The sequence below is a fragment of the Condylura cristata genome, unplaced genomic scaffold (genome assembly GCF_000260355.1).
Source record: "Condylura cristata isolate star-nosed mole 26May11 unplaced genomic scaffold, ConCri1.0 scaffold00023, whole genome shotgun sequence".
Lineage (NCBI taxonomy): Eukaryota > Metazoa > Chordata > Mammalia > Eulipotyphla > Talpidae > Condylura > Condylura cristata.
Window position 1 is genome coordinate 14,438,560 of NW_004567124.1, and position 13,321 is coordinate 14,451,880.

A 13,321-nucleotide genomic window follows, 5' to 3' on the forward strand; every position below is an offset into this window, starting at 1 on the left:
ATAAAAACAATTAACAATGGAAACTAAGAAAATAACTCATTTTATAATAGCTTCAAAGAAATTGACTCAGAATCAACCTAACAAAAGAGGTAAAATAATGATAAGACAAGAACTGCAGGATGTTATGAAAGGTTTGATATGCCAACACAAAAAGATGGAGGAATATCCCCTGCTGAGGGTTAGGGCAATTCAAAATAACCAAAATGACTATCTTGCCAAAAATAGTACATAAATTTAATGAACCCTTACCAAAATCCCAGCAATATTTTCCAGAAAAATAGGACCAAACAAATTGAAATTTAATATGGAACCACAGAAGGCTTCCAGTTGGAAAAGCAGCTCTTAGAAAAAAAGGAGAGAAACAAAGTTATCATATTACCTTATATCAAACTTTATTATGAAACTACAGTTCTAAAAACAATTATGGTACTGGCACAAAAACAGATATGTGAGCTATTAGAATAGAATCAAAAATCCAGAAATAAATCCACACACATACCAGCACATAATCTACCATCAGTCTCCATAAAATAAGGGAAAAACAATCTCTTTAATAAATGGTGCTAGTAAAAATTGGAAAGCTACACATAAAGGAATGAAGTTGGATTGCTCACTGCTACTATGCACATAAACAAATTCCTAATGAAAAAAAAAATTCCAAATGGATTAAAGATAAAGACATATATCCTGCAGTAATCAGCAGATGCAACTACAAATTTTTGTTTTCCTTTTTAGATTTTATCTTCTGAGACATAAATCATGTTCTAGACTACAATCTCTAGCATTGCACAATTGAGTGAATTTCAGTTTGTTCATAGGATTATGTATGAGTTACCAGTACCAGAATATTTTTAACTACTTTCCCAAAGCCCCATGTCCATTAGCAGTCACTACCAGTTCTTCCTTCCTCCTATTCCCTAGTATCAGATAATCAACTTTCTGTGTGAATTTGCCTGTTCTGAAAATTTCAGACACATAGGATTATATCAGTGCTTCATTCCTTTTTAAGGCTGAATACTACTCAGTTCAGTAACATAAGTATACCACATTTTCTTTATCCATTCTTCATTTTATAAGCATGTACATTATTTCCACCTTTTGGTATAAATATGCTACCTCTAAACATTTTTCTATGAATTTGTGTATGGGCATGCCTTCAGTTTTCTTGGGAATGTACCTAGAATTGGAATTACTAGATTGTATATTAACCTTTATTTATTTTTTTTTAGATTTTATTAAATCTTTATTTTGTAATATATATTAAAACTGACTTGGGTGGTGTGGTACATGAATTTCATAAAAAGAATTCATAAAGAGAATATAGCTCTTTTATTTTACTATTAAAGTGCCTTTTTATAAGCAAGTGAGTAGGTGCCATGAAGGTATTTAAAACACACACACACAGTTAATTAGTAATTACAAATATTCATTGACAGAAAGACTGTTCAGGTAGTGTGTATTTATTTATTTATGATAAGTCCAGTTCTTTACTATTTCTTGTCTGATTGCAATGTTTTTAATGTGTGTATGCAAATGGAGCACCATTTTGCATTGTTTGAATTACTTGCCCCTTTTGAGACTGTAAGTAAAGTGAACTACTAAATACCATGAATGAAAAATAGTTTCACTTACCTAGAATTCTACATTCTACGCATAAAGATTTCAGTTATACTTACAACATCTAGAATTACAACTCAAGGCACAATCTTTTACATGAACTTATTATCAACAGATTCTTTTTGTACAGTCTAATTATTCAGTAAACTTTGAGTATGAATAGATTCCAGCTAATTATAAGCTATACAATTTGTTCACATAGCTCTTCTCTTAATGCCAAATTCTATATGAAAGTTCACTTTTTCCTATTGCTGTGAATTCAGACACCTCTTAATATTGTCTGTGTGGTTGAAAAATTCTTTTTTTTTTTTTCAATTTGTATTCTTGTCTATTTTTTTTTTTTAAAGATTTATTTATTTGTACATACAGAACTGGGGTACAGGCCAGAGGCTCAGGGGCGGCAAGAGGCTTCGCCAGAGACAGAGTGGGGAACAGAACAGGCAGATCGACAAAGTACACTGCTGAGTGGAGCAGCGGGCGGGTCAGGAGAGGTCTGCCACACCATGTGGTCACCTCCGGGGCAGGCAGGAATCGAACTCATGCAGAAGTGGCTTTAGCTTCTTAATGCTGTGTTTTAACCTGCTGCGCCACCAGGGAGGGCCCAGTCTCTATATTTTTTTAATTACAGTAACATTGGTTTACAATATTATATATGATTTAGAGATATGTAGAATCATACCCTTCAGGAGTATTTTACCATACTACATCAAACAACTCAGGCACTTAGATTCCTCCACCATAATCCATTGTGCCTCCTGCTCTACTTAATTCTCCTTTCCTCTTCCTTCTCCTCCAGTTGCCTCAATTCTAGTCAGATTTCTAGGGTTTGTTATTGGTTTGGTTTTTATCTTTCCCTTGTGTTGTTTCTCTGTGCTCCATATATAAGTGACACCATCTAGTATTTGTCTTTCTCTTTGTGACTTACTTCACTTAGCTTAATCCCCTCCAGTTCCATCCATGTTTTTGCAGTAGTCAACAGTTTATCCCTTTTTTTATAACTGAGTAGTATTTTGTGTATATGTGTGTGTGTGTATATATATCTTCCTGGTCCACTTTGATTAGCTTTGCCAATTTTTCCATTGTTTATAGAGACATAAATTTCACTTTCCTATTATACAGCTTCCATTGATGTCACCGAAACTGTAAAATTGAAATCCTAAAGGTCCAGAAATTTTAATGTTCAGTTACCTATCACACTTCATTGAAAAGTTAACTGAAATGTGGTCGAGAAGGTGAATAGCCATTTTAATCATAAGTGATAAAAACTGTCCAGCCTGAAAAATGAAGATGACCTCTACAAAGACTTTACACGTCTATAAAAAGCATAAATATGAAAGACTTCATCCAATTTAGTATATTTTATATTTCCCATTGCTATAAAGTTCAAAACATTTTATTCTTCAGAGGGAAGTAGCTTTGTGCAGTAAAGAAAGATTGGACTTTGGAACTAGTGATCTCTCAGTTTGAGTAGTCATTTATGCATGTCCTGGGGCTTGGTACCATAGTAAATGCTTAATATTTAAAGTCGTTTTTCTTTCTGTTCCTCTGTAAAATGTAAAAATACCATACTGTTTTTATTAAGATAAAAACTGTAGATGTAGAAGGTTTATCACAATACCTAGTATATAGTAAACCCTTTATGTGGCAGAATTTGTTACTACTCTACAATCAACATTTTGTCCTACTTCATATAAATCTTATTTTATATAACCTCCTCTTCTCCCTTTTTTTATTTTAACCAACTCATCAATGTTAATTATTTCAAATTTAGACTTCAGAAACATATATAATGCTCTTCTCAATTTTTGTTCATACTTTCTTGCACCTGAAATAGGTCTGCCTCACTTGCCTACCATCTGATTAAACATACTTATTTTGTAAGACCCAGGTTAAGGCTACTGTCTCATATATCATTATATCATTTATTACCTACCTTAAAATCAGTCTCTTCTCTAATCACATAGCACACCTTACTTTATCTCTGTCACAACATTTTTCGTAAGTGTAATATAAGAAAATTGTACACATTGTAACTGTATGACTTGGTAAATTTTCATAGTGAGTACACTGATGATATCCAAATCAGTAAACTTAGAATCACCATATCCTAGAATGCCCCTTGTGTCCTCTTCCAGTCACTACTCTGACTGCACTACAATCCTAACCCAGCCCAGAGTAACTGTTACCCCAGCTCTAACAACATAGGTTAGCTGTACCAGTTTTTGAACATTAAAGGAATCAAATTGTACCTGGCTCTTTTTTACTCAACATTATGTGGATAAGATATTTTTTGTGTTTTTTGGCTTTATTCATTTTTACTGCTATTTAGTATTCTGTTAATAAATATGCATCACATTTTTTATCCTTTCTGTTGTATATGGACATTAGGATGACTAATAACATTGAAATATATATATATATATATATATGCTTAATTTAATATCCTCTTTTGTGGAGAAACTAAGTCCATTTTACTCTTGTCCGTAATTATTAAATACCATTATTTAATGGTGTATAATCATGTACCACCAAAATTTCTTACTGCAAGTGTTTTGAATGCTACTAAAAGCAGTGCTATATACACTTAGCATGAAATAAACTAAATGAACTAAAACTGTGTTAGTTTCCAAAGAATGAAAATGTGACTTGTTTATTTTCTACTGATAATGTTTCTAGAAGAATACTGTACTATATACATTATAGCTGTTTTTATTTATTTATTTGAAATATTTATTTATTTGAAATATTACGCAACAAATCAGATTGGGGACTGATGAGCATTCTTCAGAAGGAAACTTTAAAAATGTTGCAGTATCAGCCATATACCAGACATTTTGTGGGGGTGGAGTGGGAAATGGGATCAAAAACGGGAGGGTGGGGGTGGGGAGGGAAGTGCATGGGATTATGGTGATGGCACATGGGTGACTTGGTGATGGGAAACCCGCGGGGATTACAATTGAGATGGGGAAAAAAATGTACAAAATAATGTAAAAATAAACTGTTATAAAAAAAAATACACACACAAACACAGATGATTGACTTTCCCAGAAGCTGAGCGTAAGGGTTTCCCGTAACACACACACACACACACAAAATGTTGTAGTATCACCAGTAAACATATATGAATTGAATACCCATCAGGTAAAGTTCTGCTTAGACTTTCAGTGATACAAAAGAAACACTCACTAATGAACTAGCCTTGCAAATCATCTTTACCTCTTTGTTTCTTAGTTTCCCATCTACAAACTGGTAAGTTAATATAAGATGTTGAGGTTCATTGAGGGTTGCTTTTTTAATGTATACCGCCTTATTTCTATCCAAATTTATCCTTTTATTGACATGATTTTACAAATTTTTGTGACTTTTAAAAACTGTAATAGAGTAAAATTGGCTGTGGGTAGAAATACAGAGATGAGAGGGTGGTTCATCAGGAATTCACTGGGTCAGAGTCAAGGTCCCCGCCTTCAGAGTGTGTTTGTTGACCTCTCCTGTCTCACCCGCACTTCCCTCAGCAGTATATTTCAGTTGATCTCCCTGTTTTGCTCCCTAGTCTGTCTCTGGTGAATCCTTTCACCGTTCCACCTCTGGCCCACACACCAGTTCTCTGCAAAAAAAAAATAATAATAATAATTTGTTGACTATAAGCAGTCTTCAGAAATATTGTTCATTATGTTGTTACTGCAAATATAAGACTAATCACTTATATTTCACAGGTGATGTTTGATTTCCATCTATTTCAGGTTGATTTTGTTGACTTAAGTATTCTTTCATACGTATTGTTCATTATATAATTACTACAAAAATAAAACTGATCGCTGAAAGGTAATGTTACATCTTAGTCTGAGTTCTACTTAATAGCCTACTGATTCTATATTTCTCTCAGGAACTAGACACCTTACCTAACCAACAGCTTACACTATGATCTTTGCAGTATTCCTGCCAAATGCCAAAGACTTTTTAGCTTTGCCATAGACTTAGCTATCTATTATTGTTCTGTAAAGAACATGAAACAATAAGAAAAATCTGTTTATGATCAAGGTCAAGTGCTTTCAAAGAGTTTTTCTCTTCAGAGTCTCAGTATCTAATTACACTTAAAAATAGTGGAGGAGTTCAACAACTGTTCCACTTTCAAAAGCTAAAGCTTAGATACTTGACCATATTACATTTACTTCATTTGTTTTCCAGATTACCCAGCAAATGTATTGTTCAACTGATGCTTTTAAGGAAATATAACCCTACCGTCTTGGGGCGTCCCTAAATTTCCATATAGTTCATGGTAATCTTACATAATTATAATCTGAGGCTGAATTCAGTTTTAGTTGACACCTTGTCTTCCTCAATCAATCAGCAGTTCCAAGTTATGAAGCAAGAAAACAAGATGTAAACTAATGAGGATCTCATCTGGCTTGTTATATAGCACCGGTTTCAAAGATAACCCATAAGTACTTAGATTAAAACAGAATGGAGAGGGATCCTAACAATGAAATTTTTTTTTTTAATAGAACCACTAAAAATTGAATAAGCTTCCCTACAATGTAGAGTGGTTCCTTCCTCCTCCCCCAGTCATGGGACATGCTCCCTTCAGGTAACCATCATTTAGAAGTATGGCCTTTTTCATATCTAGCAGAAAGTTGAAATAGGCAACTTCTAAACTTCTACTTTTAAAATTTAACAAAATTTAAGAATTGTTTCTTTGCTTTTTAATTGAGACTCTTTTCCTCTTTGACATGTGACATAACAAAGTATTGAATTTTGAATTGCAGGCAGTTTTAGAATTAATGCTAATACCTTAATGTTTTGTTTTGTTTTGTTTTTTCACATCTACAAAGTGCTTTTTTTGTTTGTGCACCAAAGAGTCTCTTAAAAATAAGGTCACTATAAAAAAAAATCTTTCTTCCAAAAGTTGAATTCCTCTTTTTTTAGTAGAATAAATAAAAACTAAAAGCTAGATTGAATCAGTTGGTCACATTATAAAATCACACTTGGGATTATTTCAATTTGACAGTAAATTTTGCATTGATCATTTTGATAATGTGCCAGCCTTTCCCTACCCTTTCTGCTCAAATAAAATATTATTAAAATAACAAATCACAGGGAGACTAGATTTATTTCTTTAGACTCATTGCCTGACTTCTGTTTGATTTCAGTTTAAAGTTTCTTGTGCCTTTTAATGTAATGTAGTAAATGTCCTATTAAGGCTTAATGTGACTTCAGTTTTGTTCCTCAGAGGAAACCCAGAGACATGCAGTCACTGTCATCATTGAGCTTTCAGTCTAATAGAGGTGACAAGTAAATTGACTGTTACTTAGTTATAAGTCTTAGTGGAGGTGTTAGCAGGTATGGCAGGAGGGCACTGCTTTAGATAGCTAGTCAGAGACACTTAAATGTAACATATAAGCTAGAGACTGAGAGAAGTGTTCTCTCAGTCAATGTCAAGTCCCTCAGGTACAAAAGAGCCTCGTTCACATTTTCCTTCTGTGCTGGTTTAAACCATAAAAATGGTTACAGAGGCCCTCCATAGTGGCGCAGCGGGTTAAAGCACTGCACTAAGAAGCTTAAGCCACTTCCGCATGAGTTCGATTCCCGCCTGCCCCGGAGGAGACCAACATGGTGTGGCAGACCTCTCCTGACCCGCCCGCTGCTCCCCTCAGCAGTGTACTTCGTCGATCTGCCTGTTCTGCTCCCCACTCTGTCTCTGGTGAATCCTCTCACCCTCTGCATCTCTGGCCTGTACCCCAGTTCTGTATGAATAAATAAATAAATCTTTTTAAAAAAATGGTTACAGAAATGGTTAAGATTTGATGCAATTAAGTTACCAGCACCTAAAATTAGTCACCCTTCACCCTGCAGCTCTTCTCTCCTTCCCTCCTGAGCCCCCCTCAGTTTATCACATTTAGTCTCAATTTAAAAATGATTTGTCTAATCTTATACTTCCTAGTTAGGGAATTGTCAGTGTATTTTGGCAGCTCCTCTCTTCTCTGTCTTCCCACCCCCAATACCCAGAGGTAATGTGGAATTTGGTGTTAGCACAGAGAACGCATAATCAAGAGAAATGCCGCTGTCTCTAAATCTATCCCTTTTTTGCTATTAAAATAGAAGGGTCCCGATTTGGTACTGATTTGACTACTTGAATTCAGGTCATGTCAGGCATGTTGCCAGAATATTCAACAATCTACAAGAGCCAGCGAGTCCTGGTTACCATTGCACCCTCTCCACCAAGGCCTAGTTTTCCTTTCTTCATGCTGAGTCTGTTTCTTGGGCTCTTCACCACATGACTTCATCAGCAAGCTCCTCAGCTTGATGTTAAGAAAGTGGGAGAGTTGAGTGAATTATTTTGAAATTCCTCTGACTTCCTCTTTTGTATTTCCCAGGTAGTTGGTTTTCCCAAAAGCCAACAATTATGAGGAAGTCCTGAATGCCAAAACAGAATGTAGCTTTGCTGGCTGATAAATCTGGTGCCAGCAGCCCTTAAGACATGGCTTGTTTCTCTGATTGCACTTAAAGTTGTTGTCTTAAAAAGTACAGTTTTCCTAGCAATAGAGGTGATGGGATTAAACAGAAATGCCAGACCTTCCAAATCTCTCTATGACTTTGTTTTTTCCCTTATTGGTAAAATGAAACTACTGGTATAGATGATCCCTTGAAGTCCCTTTTAATTCTAAAATAAAATGTTCCCCTTTTAAATCAGGTAGCATTGTCTCTGTTGTATGATGTATATAGTGTTTGTATTGGAAATTATCCCCGTATGTGTGCTTGTTAGCAATATACTCACTTCAGAGGGCAAAGTTTAATGTAGTTGGAAAACTCTGTACCGCCATTAATTCTTCTGCAAGTATTTTGAACGCTACTAAAAGCAGTGCTAGATACACTGAGTATGAAATAAACTAAAGACTGTGTTAGTTTCCAAAGAATGACAATCATATATGAATGAAATTAGGTAAATAACTTGAGATGTTTCTTTACTTTGTCATAAAAATAAGGATCAAATTGTATTAAAATAACACTGTGCTATGTGATTTTTAGTTCTTTTGCTCTAAATTGATCCCTCCTTCTTTTGCAGGAGCTATTGTGACAATCTTGGTTACCATCCACTAAGTGCTGCTGACTTTGGAAAAATTATGAAAAATGTCTTTCCAAACATGAAGGCACGTCGTCTGGGTACAAGAGGCAAATCTAAATATCCTTTACCAGAATGGTTTTTAGTAATCTCTTTAAGTTGTTACTTACTACATAAAATCTGTTGTTACTGTTCAGCTAGAAACTATATTTAGAAATAAATTTAAATTGGCAAATATAAGTAACTCAGAAGTTCTTAGAATACTTGCAAATGTTACTTTGCAAGCTATTTCTCAAAATCACAAGAAAAGTTTAACAGTGTAATTAGTTGATGGTAGCTCTCACCTTACTCTGTCACAGTAATGTGTTCCTACTGGCTGATCTTCTTTTCCTTAACAATGAGAATTGTGGTACAAGAATGTAAATTAAGTCAATAAAAGTGGAGAAAGATATAGTGTATCTTCTTTCTACAATTTAGAAATATGGGGATATCCTTGGCAAAATATACAACATTTGCAAAAAAATTCTTGTGGAACTTGTAATGGAAGATTAGTGTTCTCTTTAAAGTATTTTTTGGCCAACTTTTTAAAGCCTGTATTAAAATTAAGATCAGGGCAAGAGAAGATCCCTTGTGAGGGAGAAATTCTTAAGAACAAACAGAAGTAAGAAAATGAAAGTTAAGAATTTAGTACAGCTCTTTCTACTTTTGGAAGAAGATTGTAAAATAGATGGTCTCTGTATCATATTAGAAACACATCATTCTCTCCTTCACTTTTTGACCTTTTTTTGAACATAAAGGAGATGAGGAGGAGAAACAGGGAAGGCTGCTTTTCTCAAATGGTTCCAGGTGTCCTTCAATTGCTTGTTGCATGACCTACCCTTGTTTCCTTAGTACAAACAAAAATGTCTTGATGTGCCTTTGGCATGTTACAGGTGATAATCCTATGTGTTTCAGTGGAAAAAGAGAAATGAAAAGGTTAAGGTCCTTGTGACACTCTTAAGAGTTGTTTTTGTTCCAGTGCCCTGGGCTAAAGTTTCCCTTCTCTGTGCCAGGTTTCCATCTGGATATTCCTTTCCTTCTAACCTGTTTGTTACTGGTGACTGGCACAGCTTATTAGGAATATTTATTCTTAAAATTTGTAACAGATGAGGGTCATTTTGTTTCATTTAAGACAATAACATTCTACAAGTACTCTTCCAGTTTCACAAGAGTAACATGTCCAGAGTGTCTATTATTAATGCTTCTTTTACTGAAGAATTTAGAAAATGCATATTGATTTTATTCTGATTTCATATGTGGTTACTTTTCAAGTGCTCATTATATAAGCAGTTCATTTAATTTAGAGAGTTTCAAACCTTAACTGTTTATTACATATTGCTACAGTGGACTAAGAAAAAAAGCTTTTGTTCATATGCCAACACTGCCCAATCTTGACTTTCACAAAACTGGAGATGGGGTAAGAATTCAGCCTTTTCTTTTTAATAAGTAGAATTGTACGTGATTATCAGCATTGAAATGCATACTGAAATGCATAGCTTAATTTGGATAAAAACAGAGGTTGCTTTTACAAAATTAATGAGCAAAAAAAATTCACTAGTGACTGAAAACTGTTAACATACCTGACCTACATCAACATAGCGCATAGAATAAGATCTGAAATTACTGATTTGTAGATATAACCATAATACGTATTGACAGTATGTATATTGTCAAGAGGAATAATTAAATTGTAAAGTAGTATGTATAATACTCATTTTCAGAAGGGGAAATATGACTAGTTGGCATAGCTTGCAGAGGGGTTTGGGGAGTAGATATTAGAAAAGGTTTTTAGGAAGGTTCAGAAGATCTGTTAGTCTTCAGTTGTGTCTAACAACCCATCACGTATATTCACAATGCTGATAATGGATGTCACCAATATAGGCACATACAGCTCTTACTTGCAAAATTCTTTAATATTCCTTAAATCACGTCATACTTCATACTCTGACCCAACCAATTTAGGCAGTATCTTCTTAGTTAGGAGTTTGTGTCTTGAAAGTGCTTCATTTTAATTTCTCTGAACTCTATTTTAAAAGTTAACTTTTCCTTTTTCCTTTGTGTAGTTGGAAGGAGCTGAACCTTCTGGGCAACAAAATATTGACGAGGAAGTTATTTCTTCTGCTTGCCGACTTGTGTGTGAATGGGCCCAGAAAGTGTTGAGCCAGCCATTTGACACAGTCTTAGAGTTAGCCCGCTTCCTTGTAAAAAGTCACTACATAGGCACTAAGTCAATGGCAGCTCTGACTGTAATGGCAGCAGCACCACCAGGTATGGAATGACTTTTAACCAGCTGAAACTCACAGGGTTATTACTATATTTGGAGTTGGTAGCAAAAAAAAAAAAAAACTTATTTATCTTTTTGTGTTTATGTGAATTCACTTTTACTTCATATAACACTAAACTGAGATGGATTTGTTGACTCAAGAACAAAAATAATAAGATACTGATAATAGTTCTTTTCATTACCAGGTTTAAAAATGTAGGTTTATGTGTAGCTCTGCTGGAATATAAAACTTTTAAGATTTCCCAGTTGATATTCATTAATTTTTCCATTGCTTTTTTAAATGTAAAGAATATGTATAGGTACTTTAAACTATATATATGTATCTCAGTAATAAATTAAATATTACAAATGAAAAATAAGATTAAATTTTTAAAATGACTTACTAGAATTCTATCCCAGAAACTAATGGGATGGTTGGTTTTTTTTTTATTTATTGGGGGGGCTCTAAAAGAAGTACTTTATTTCCACAAAATTATAAATAATATATACATAAAATATATAGCATTATTATAAGATAGCAAGTTATCTTTTTAATATGCATTCAAGTATTTTCATTCAAATAGGAATTTTAGAATAACAGAATTATGGCCTAAATGATTCTCCTAAATTAATAGCTGTGTAAAGTACTTGTTCTGATGAAATTTTTTAAAATTTCTTGAAGTCGTTTTAAAATTTCTTAAGTCATACCTTTTTTAAGTGAATAAATTATCTTTACTCCTCTGGGAAATTACCCTTTTTTATTAAAAATGTAATGCTGTTTTCCGGCCCTCTCTGGTGGCGCAGTTGGTTAAAGCACAACACAAAGAAGCTTAAGCCACTTCTTCATGAGTTCGATCCCCGCCTGCCCCAGAGGAGATCTACATAGCATGGCAGACCTCTCCTGACCTGCCCACTGCTCCCCTCAGAGGTGTACTTCATTGATCTTCCTGTTCTGCTCCCCACTCTGCCTCTGGTGAATCCTCTCGCCCTCCCTATCTCTGGCCTGTACCCCAGTTCTGTACAAATAAATAAATAAATCTTTTTTTTTTTTTTAAATGTAATGCTGTTTTCCAGGGATGATTCTTCTATTTTTTAAAAGATTGATTGATTGATTTATGCATACCAGAACTGGTTTGTAAACCAAAGGTGAGGGAGTGAGAGTATTGACTAGAGACAGAGTAGGGAGCAGAACAGGAAGATCTACTGGAATAACACTGTTGAGAGGAGCAACAGGCAGGTCAGAAGAGCTCTGCTGTATCATGTGGGTTAGCTCCCTGCCAGGGATGGAACTCATGCCACAGTGGCTAGATAACTTGAAAGCACTGTTCCTTTAACTCCTGCACCACCAGGGAGGCCCCCAATTTTTCTGATATTAAAGATAAGTATTTTAAATTCTCTAATAGATTTATCCCAACCAGAATTAGAATTTTAGTTTCTTAAAAAACTTTATTTTTTTTTACTCTTACCTTCATTTTACTTTTTTTTTTTTTTCAGTTTATATTCTAGAAATTCAGATATCTGTGTGTGTGTGTGTTTGAGTGTCTGTGGGGTGTGTGTCTTATCTGTCCACTCATTTAATAGTCATTGAAGAGCCACTTCAGCAAAACAGTGTCTTATAAAACCTTGTTATTATTATTCCTAAATGTGATATATAAATCTGTTTGCTTAATTACATTTACAAAGGAAAAAAAAATGCTTGAACAGTCTTGTCTAGCCACATAGATCACTTATGTTAGTAGTCAGTTCTTTCCCCAACAATCCTGTGAGATTGGTGATATTTTTTTTCTCTTTTCAATAGTTTATTTTTCCATCATTTTGTGCATTTTTCCATCTCAGTTGTAATCTCCTTGGGCTTCCCATCGAGGTTGGTGATATTTATTCCCATTTTATAAGTAGAAAACAATCAGAGAGGTTAATCAGTTTGTCCATGAACAGGTAAGGAGTGAGGCAGGTTTTAAATCCTCATTTTTCTGTGTCCAAAACCCAGGTTAACTCCATTATACCATATGTTCATCTTCTCTTCTGGCAAAATGAGCTTTTAAAAGATACGGACCTTCAGCTTTATGTGTTCTTTGTCTTACCCCTCCTGACACCTAGAAAAGCACTTAAAACAAGTTGAGGAGGTATCCTGGGAAAAAGAAACCTATGTACCTTTTTTGCATGTTATTCACAAATTCTGAAAGAAATAGGAATGAATTGAATGATTTTTTTTTTTAAGATTTATTTATTTGTGCATACAAAACTGGGGTACAGGTCAGAGGTGCAGGGGCAGTGAGAGGCTTCACCAGAGACAGAGTGGGGAGCAGAACAGGCAGATCTATGAAGTACACTACTGAGGGGAGCAG

At 34.6% G+C, this 13,321-nt stretch overlaps 1 protein-coding gene across 1 annotated transcript in view; it reads left to right on the top strand.

The window, feature by feature from the left end:
• The window catches only part of RFX7 (regulatory factor X, 7), a 91,694-nt gene that overhangs the window by 69,196 nt on the left and 9,177 nt on the right, over positions 1-13,321 (top strand). Inside the window, exons 5-7 of the mRNA XM_004687765.2 lie at positions 8,678-8,794; positions 10,046-10,130; positions 10,777-10,981. Of these exons, the coding sequence (XP_004687822.1) occupies positions 8,678-8,794; positions 10,046-10,130; positions 10,777-10,981 (407 nt within the window). The remainder of the gene's footprint in view (positions 1-8,677; positions 8,795-10,045; positions 10,131-10,776; positions 10,982-13,321) is intronic.